The following is an 8,971-nucleotide window of genomic DNA, read 5'->3' on the forward strand; positions in this document are numbered from 1 at the left end:
GGGCTTGGCCCTTCATTTTAACAATTTAAACTCCCCTTCACCAGGGTTGGGGTCAATAACTTTGAAATGTAATTAAATACTTTCAAATACATTGAAAATTTTGTCAATTACTTGCAATTACAATAACATTGATTTTTACAATTGTAATTAATTACACTCAATTACTTTGAAGGATGTAATTAAATACATTTCACTTACTTTCGTTTCACTTTCAAAAATCTCGAAATACAAATATCTGTAAATTTAAGGAAAATGTCAGGTGTCTGTCATGTTTGTGTGTTTCATCAACATAAGACCTAGTCCTACATGTACGTTTATCAAGTGACTGCTTTTATGAAATTTGATTAAAACGAGTTCTCAAGAGTTTATGAATCAACCATAAAATACTTCCCAAATTATTTCAGCTACAGGAAGGCAGGCTATACACCTTAAATTGCAAAAGTTGACAATTTTCATACAGTAAATAATACTTGTTTTATGTAATAACCATTTCAGATACCAGATGCATAATTATATGTAAATAAAGATTTGCTTAAATGTTAAAATAATGATTAGATATATGTTTCTTTTCCGAAGTATATAAATAGTAGAGCATTCTTAATAGTATTTAATAAATCACTATCTTTGAAATTAAACAAAGCATGGTGTACAAGAGGCCCATGGGCCTTGAATCGCTCTTCTGATAAACTGTACAACCTATCACTTCTATTTGAAGCCTCGAAGTATCCTGTATATTTACATAAACCCTTGAAATTCCAATTCACACTCTGAGAACCCAAGATGATTCTAAGCCAATTAGTACCTGAGAGTTGGTCATGGTGACCTACTTATCACTTGTCATTCTCTGAGGACCCATCAACTAAGTTTGATGATTCTAAGCCAATTAATACCTAAAATATTTTTTAAAATTATAATCATAAAATTTTATAAGTAGGTCAAAGTGACCTACTTTTCAATTGTTTTACTCCAAGGACCCAAGATGCATCAACTGACAAAGTTTGATGATTCTAAGCCAATTAGTACCTGTAATATTTAATTAAAGCCATAAATTTTCAAAAGTAGGTCACCGTGACCTACTTTTCAGTTGCTGTACTCCGAGGACCAAAGATACATCGACTGACAAAGTTTGATGATTCTAGCCAATAAGTACCCAAAATATTTAATTACAGCCATAAATTTTCAAAAGTAGGTCACAGTGACCTACTTTTCAGTCAACCTACTCCGAAAACCAAAGATGCATCAACTGACAAATTTTGACGATTCTAAGCCAAATAATTCCTGAAAATATTAAATACACCCATAAAATTTCAAAAGTAGGTCACTGTGACCTACTTTTCAGTTGTTGTACTCCGAGGACCCAAGACACATCAACTGACAAAGTTTAATGATTCTAAGCCAATTAGTACCCGAAATATTTGATTAAAGCCATAAATTTTCAAAAGTAGGTCACCGTGACCTACTTTTCAGTTGTTGTACTCCGAGGACCCATGACGCATAAACTGACAAAGTTTTATGATTCTAAGCCAATTAGTACCTGAAATATTTTATTAAACCATAAATTTTCAGAAAGTAGGTCACGGTGACCTACTTTTTAGTCGATCTACTCTGAAGACCCAAGATGCATCAACTGACAAAGTTTGATGATTCTAAGCCAATTAGTACCCGAAATATTTAATTAACGCCATAAATTTTCAAAAGTAGGTCACTGTGACCTACTTTTTAGTCGACCTACTCCGAAGACCCAAGATGCATCAACTGACAAAGTTTGATGATTCTAAGCCAATTAGTACCTGAAATATTTAATTATAGTCATATAAATTGAAAAGTAGGTCACGGTGACCTACTTTTCAGTTGACCTTTTTTGAGGACCCAAGATGCATCAACTTACAAAGTTTTATGATCATAGGACTTAAAATGTCCAAATTATGCCTCTAAAACGCTTTGAAATCGAATGCCTGCAAAGTTCAAAAAGTAGGTCACTGTGACCTACTTTTTAATAAATCTGTTTTATGGCCCCAAGAGGCATCAACTAACAAGATTTAATGATTCTAAGCCTCCCCGTATTCAAATTAATGACCTTAATTGTTTTAAAAAAGATTAGCCATAAAATTCAAAAAGTAGGTCAAGGTGACCTACTTTTTAAGTGACGTACTTTGACGACCCAAGATGCATCAACTGACAAAGTTTGATGATCATAGGCCTTAAATTGTTCAAAATATGCCTCTAAATCATTATGAAAAAGAATGGCCGCAAAATTTGAAAAGTAGGTCACCATGACCTACTTTTGAGTCAACGTGATATGAGGTCCTTAGATGCACCAACTGACAAGATTTGATGATCCTAGTCCTTATAGTAAGCAAAATATCAACATTTTAATAAAATGTAATTTTTGGTCAACTTTGAAGTGACCTTGAGACCACGCCCTTTGCCCCAGGGTAAATCCCCGTGCAAATTTTAATCTACAACATATCCTCATCCTTTTGTGTAAGTTTGGTGATAATCTGCTCAGTGGTTCTTGAGAAGAAGATTTTTTAGCAACCAGTACTTTTGTTTCTATTTTCCTAATTATCTCCCCTTGCTAAAGGGTCACAACCCCGGTTTTAGTATAAAAGGGAGCCCTTGGGCCAAGGATACCCTGTGACAAATTTGACAATAATTGGCCAAGGGGTTCTTGTGTTATGGCCCATATTCTAAAAAGTTTACGCACACCGCACAAATGGCCATAGCATTAGCTCTTTGAGCCTTTGGCTCAGAAGAGCTAAAAATTATATAAAACTTTAGAGGGTTGTTTTTATAGTAATTTACAGCTGGGAGTTGAAAAGCAACAAGGTAGGTCTTAATGACACATTAAATTATCTTATTTTCTTTTTGATAATCAAGCAACAAAAAATTGAAATGTTTTCATGTCTATGCATACCAATGAGAGGTAAAACAAAATTGTTCATAGACACTAAATTAGTATTATTGCTTTATGTGCATTATGATTATAAAACAAACTTATATTTTTATAAAGAAACCAATATATCAAATTCATTTATCAAGATACAAAAAAAGTTTTAAGATTTTGAAAAACAGAAGGGCTTCTTTGAATAAATCAAAATAAATGTAAAATGTGACTGTGTTGGAAATATTTTCCTATTAAATACACATACATGTAATATATATTGTATAAATTAATTGAAATGTAATTGAAATTACAGGGTTTTTTCAATGTAATTAATTATATTCAATTACAAGTAATTGAAACATAGGTAATCAAAGATTACGAAGCTCACCTCGATGAATGTTATCTACATGTAAGGCAAATTTCACATCATATTTTTTTTCTAGTTAGGGTACATCCCAAGATCAATATCCATATCCATGCAAGTTTGATTTAATTATAGACCTGCTCAAAAAACTTTTGACCTGTTTAGTAATCAAGAAAATTTTGGTCAGTTCCAACATCCAAAGCAAGTCTGGAAGTTTTCATCCTTAGATGCACCATCTATGCAAGTTTAATCATAACAGGCCATAATATTATATAGCTACTCCAAAAAAATTACCCTGGTCACTCTTCTGGAAAATGTACATCAGATTCAGAATCCAAGGCAAGTCTGGAAGTGTCCATCCCTAGATACATCATCCATGCTAATTTGGTTAAAATATGGCTAAAATTCACTCATGTGGAAAATCTAGGTCAGATCCAGCATTCGAAGCAGGTTGGTTAGTGTACATCCCTAGATGCATCATCCATGAAAGTTTGGTCCAGGTAGGGCTTATAGTTACTTGGGAATGAGACTACTCCTAAATCTAAACCTGGTCTCACATGTGGAAAATCTAGATCAGATCCAGCATCTGAACAAGTGTGGTAGTGTCCATCCCTGGATGCATCATCCATGCAAGTTTGGTCCGGGTAGGGTTTATAGTAACTTGGGAATGGACCTGCTCCTAAAACTTTAACCTGGTCACTCATCTGGAAAATCTAGGTCAGATCCAGCATCCGAAGCAAGTGTGGTAGTGTCCATCCCTAGATGCATCATCCATGCAAGTTTGGTCAAGGTAGGGCTTATAGTTACTTGGGAATGGACCTGCTCCTAAAACTTTAACCTGGTCACTCATCTGGAAAATCTAGGTCAGATCCAGCATCCGAAGTAAGTGTGGCCATGTCCATCCCTAGATGCATCATCCATGCAAGTTTGGTCAAGGTAGGGCTTATAGTTACTTGGGAATGGACCTGCTCCTAAAACTTTAACCTGGTCACTCATCTGGAAAATATAGGTCAGATCCAGCATCTGAAGCAAGTGTGGTAGTGTCCATCCCTAGATGCATCATCAATGCAAGTTTGATCCAGGTAGGGCTTATAGTTACTAAGGAATGGACCTGCTCCTAAAACTTTAACCTGGTCACTCATCTGGAAAATCTAGGTCAGATCCAGCATCCGAAGCAAGTTTGGTAGTGTCCATCCCTAGATGCATCATCCATGCAAGTTTGGTCCAGGTAGGGCTTATAGTTACTTGGGAATGGGACTTGCTCCTAAAACTTTAACCTGGGATGCCGACGCTAACGCCGACACCGACGCCGACGCCGGGGGTATAGCATAAGCTCATCTCGACTTCGTCGAGGTGAGCTAAAAATTGGTCAAATACAAATTACTTCCAATTGCTTTGAAAAATGTCATTAATTACACTCAATTACAATTACTTTTTTCAATTACCCCATCCCTACCCTTCACCCAAGAATGTTTTGTACCAACTTTAGTTAAAATTGGCCCAGTGGTTCTTAAGAAGTTGAAAGTGTGAAAAGTTTACAAACAGACGGACGGAAAGACAACAGGTGATCAGAAAAGGTCACTTGAGCTCTCAGATCAGGTGAGCTAAAAATCAAAACATCGTACCAGTTGTAAGTGAAGATTAACTGTCAGTCCATTCATAACTGCAATTTCCTCTTTCTTAGCACCTATTTATCATAAATTGTAACATATCAGCATATACATGTATAACGGAATAATTATTTGGACAGTATTAGAGTATACATGTAGCATTTTACTTATTCTTATGTAAATTATACACACATGATCACTATTTTAAATATAATAGGAACCATACAAATGTGGTAAAACACAGCTACATGATGAAGTCAGATAATAATATTTATAAAATAAATATATTAACTAAATTGGGACCAAGTAAACATACTTTGAACAAAAAATATTTCATTTCAAAGTGTGTTAATATCAACCATATTAATGCACTTTGGGGAAAAAAAAGTGCACAGTTTGGTCAATATTCTTGCAAATTTTAGCATGATAAATAAGTAATTGAACCTAGTTGGATAAATTTTCAGTGATGACTCACTTCAGGATCTGAGATATAGAAATTTTAAGGATTTTTAGTGGTTGTTCTTAAAGGTTCTCATAATTGTTATAAAAGGGAAATGGGTCTTTCAGAAATAATGGAGGAATGATTGTTTAATAGCACAATTTTTGATTCCTTTTTTATTTTATCCAGTCTGTAATAAGTTCAGTGGATGTAGGGATCCATAAATGACTTAAAGCATTGCATTTTTCTTAGGGAAAAGGGGGCGATTATGATTTTTCCATTCAAAATAATTTTCCCACACAATATGATGGTCTTTTTATAGTTGTTTGGTAAGTTTTTAGAAGTATGAAAAAATTGTTTATTCCAGCACAATATGATGGCCTTTTTCTTTTCTTTTTATGCCCCTGTAATCGAAGATTCAGGGGCATATAGTTTTTGCCGTCTGTCCGTTTAGCTGTCCGCAAAAACTTTAACCTTGCCCATAACTTTTAACTGGTTGGAGCTATGGCTTTCATATTTCACATGTGTATTCCATGTGACAAGACCTTTCTTTGGGTACCATCATATTTGACCTTTTGACCTTGGAGTTTGACCCAGTTTTGCAAAATTTTACCCAACTTTATCCTTGGCCATAACTTTTGAACAGTTGGTGTTAGGGCTTTCATACTTCACATGTGTAATCCTTGTGACAAGACCTTGACCTAGGAGATTGACCTACTTTTGAAAAACTTTAACCTTGGCCATAACTTTTGAAGGCTTTCATACTTTACAAATGTAATCCTTGTGACAAGACCTTACTTTGGATACCAACAAATCTGACCTTAGTTGGTGCTTAGGGCTTTCGTACATGTCTATTTCTTGTGAGAAGGCCTTTCCTTGGGCACCATTAATCTTGACCCTTGACCTTCGAATTTGACCTGCTTTTGGAAAACCTTAACCTTGGCCATTTCTTTTGAACAGTTGGTTCTAGGGCTTTCATACTTAACATATGTAATTCTTGTGACAAGACTTTACTTTGGATACCAACAACTTTGACCCTTTGACCTTGGAGTTTGACCTACTTCTGAAAAACTTTAATCTTGGCCATAACTTTTAAATGATTGGTGCTAGGGCTTCCAAATTTCATGTGTATTTCTTGTGAAAAGGCCTCTCCTTGGGCATCTTAATTTTGACTATTTGACCTCGACCTTGACCTAGATGTCCGACTTCCTTTTGAAAAACTTTAACCTTTTCCATATCTTTTCAATGGTTGCTGCTAGGGCTTTCATATTTCACAGGTATATTCCTTGAGACAAGACCTTACTTTGAGTAACAACATATCTGATTTGCATTTGAGAAAGTTTAACCTTCGCTATAAGTTGCCATAAGGGGGCATCAGTGTTTCACAAACACATCTTGTTTACTGATAAATTTCAAATCAATGAACAAGTGTACCACTGCATGCAGTGTTATATGTAATTATTCACTTCAAGAAACTTTTGCAGGTTTTAGAATTTCAACAATCTCCATGGTCAATGCTGAATTTGGTAAAATGACTTCCATAGTACATGTACAGTGTTTCATGTGAGAGTCTGATCGTCTCCAGTCATCTGCATATTTTTAATGATACTAAAAGCATTTTTCCTACTCTGTGTTAGAATGGACAATACTTATGCCTAAGCAGAGCAAAAAAAGTCATGGATTAAATTTCATGCTGCTGTCACACAGCTAGTTGCTCTGATGACTGTTGTTTTCTCTTTGAAATGTCTTTAATTTCTACTGACAAAATTGGCTCCATCATACTCCTGGATGCCATGATTTGAACATTTTTGAATCTACAATATGCAGAAAGCCTTCACATTTGTTTAATCTATTTTGGTGCAGTGATTTTTGATTTTTAAGACCCATTTTTAAAATGAATTCTTAATTATCTCCCCTTGAAAGAGGACATGGTCCTTTATTTGAATAAGTCTGAATCCCCTTTACCCAAGGATACTCTGTACCAAGTTTGGTTGAAATTGGTCCAGTGGTTGTGAAGAAGTCAAAAATGTGAAAAGTTTACAAAAACAACAGAACATCGGACAAATTTCGATCAAAAAGCTCACCTTTGGCTTAGATGAGCTAAAAATGTGTGAACAAGGTTAAATTTGTTGCAAGTCATCTTCCCTTCATCTTTTATCTTAATATATTTATTCCGGAATTTCAAAAATATCATGCAAACAAATATGTTTTACTTGTCATGAAGATTACTGTAGTTTTCAAGCCTTACCAACAATTTTCCCCATGTCTTCACAGAAGTACTCATCACACCATGCCCAGGGTAAGTCACCTGAGGTGTGACCCTCCACCCCTCTGTCAACAAAACATTCATTGTAAAATTCTGTACTCAGAAACATGGTCAAAAATCATAAATTCAGCAATTCAGTGACACATATCTGAATAAAACTAGAGTCCTTCATACTTATCATCTTTTGACCAGTTGCAATGTAATAATTCATGAACACAGCTATATCTACCTAGACAGGCCAATAACGAGTCATTCAATGATGTTTAATATTTGTTATTTATAATAGCAGTTCCCTTCTTTTGAAGTTTTCTTTCTTTAAGACCAACCAATCAAAATTACCCGATCATTTTTTTTTTCACTACTTTAAATTACAAGTACATGTATTATTAAATTATATACATATTTTTGCAGGAAAATACAGATTGTCTGTATCATTTTTAAAGTTAAGGTTTTATCATTTCTCTAAGAGACATTTAGATTAAATTCTCAACTAGAAATTATTATCATTTCATTAACAGCATGTCACTTAATTCACTTAATCATGCATGCTTAGATTTCATTTGTTAATCACCACATTACTCATCGATTGGATGTTTGATTTCAATGAAATTAATACTACTGTAAATGACATGGAGAACCCAACAATACTACAGACAGAACTGACCAATCATATTGAATGGTCATTCAAAGCAATCTCCCTAACATGTTAGATATTCTTCGTGCAAGGGTCACTCAATCTAAGGATTTTATTATGCCCTGTTCACATGGAGAGTTTAATTCGAATTAAATGTAAGTTACTGCGAATTAAATTTGATCCGCGTTCACACGGAGAATTTAATGCGAATTAGTTTACTGCGCATTAAATTACTTTGCATTAGCTCTGTGTGAACGCTAAGCGAAGCTAATTCAAATTAAATTTTGACGCATGCGTAAGGGCAGAATTAAGTCACAGGCCACATGTCGATGGTCAAATATAGGTACTTGTGCTATTTTTGAGTGGAAAACAAAGGAAAATTATGTTAATCACCAAAATGTGTACAGAAACTATGACATTATGTCAAATGTATATCTGCTCTGCACAATATGACATGATTTGTAAATGACGTCATAATAGCCTCACTGAATAGCCTTATTGTAGAAATAAAATTATAATTCGCATTAGTTTACTTCGCATTAGCTGTCGTGTGAACACAATTTAATTCGCATTAGTTTAATTCGCATCATTTTAATTCGCATTAATTATTGCGAGTTAAACTCTCCGTGTGAACAGGGCATTATTTTATTAAAATACTTTTGTTTCACACAACAAAGTGCTAGAGTTTCTCATAATGAACAAAAGATAGGGAATGTCAACTAAAGATTTATAAAAGACTGCATTTCTAGATTTCATTTGCATACTAGTATG

The 8,971-nt window shown here is 34.5% G+C and overlaps 1 protein-coding gene across 2 annotated transcripts in view; it reads right to left on the reverse strand.

Annotated features, from left to right (window-relative positions):
* The window catches only part of LOC133190102 (kynureninase-like), a 39,658-nt gene that overhangs the window by 11,522 nt on the left and 19,165 nt on the right, over positions 1–8,971 (reverse strand). For both annotated transcript variants that reach the window (XM_061325575.1, XM_061325584.1), the window contains exons 4-5: positions 7,549–7,631; positions 4,877–4,938 (exon numbers count right to left, since the gene is read on the reverse strand). In XM_061325575.1, coding sequence (XP_061181559.1) covers positions 4,877–4,938; positions 7,549–7,631 — 145 coding nt within the window. The remainder of the gene's footprint in view (positions 1–4,876; positions 4,939–7,548; positions 7,632–8,971) is intronic.

This window comes from Saccostrea echinata, unplaced genomic scaffold, assembly GCF_033153115.1.
Source record: "Saccostrea echinata isolate AGI-Se365-2 ecotype Australia unplaced genomic scaffold, CSIRO_AGI_Sech_v1 ptg000001l, whole genome shotgun sequence".
Taxonomy (NCBI): Eukaryota; Metazoa; Mollusca; class Bivalvia; order Ostreida; family Ostreidae; genus Saccostrea; species Saccostrea echinata.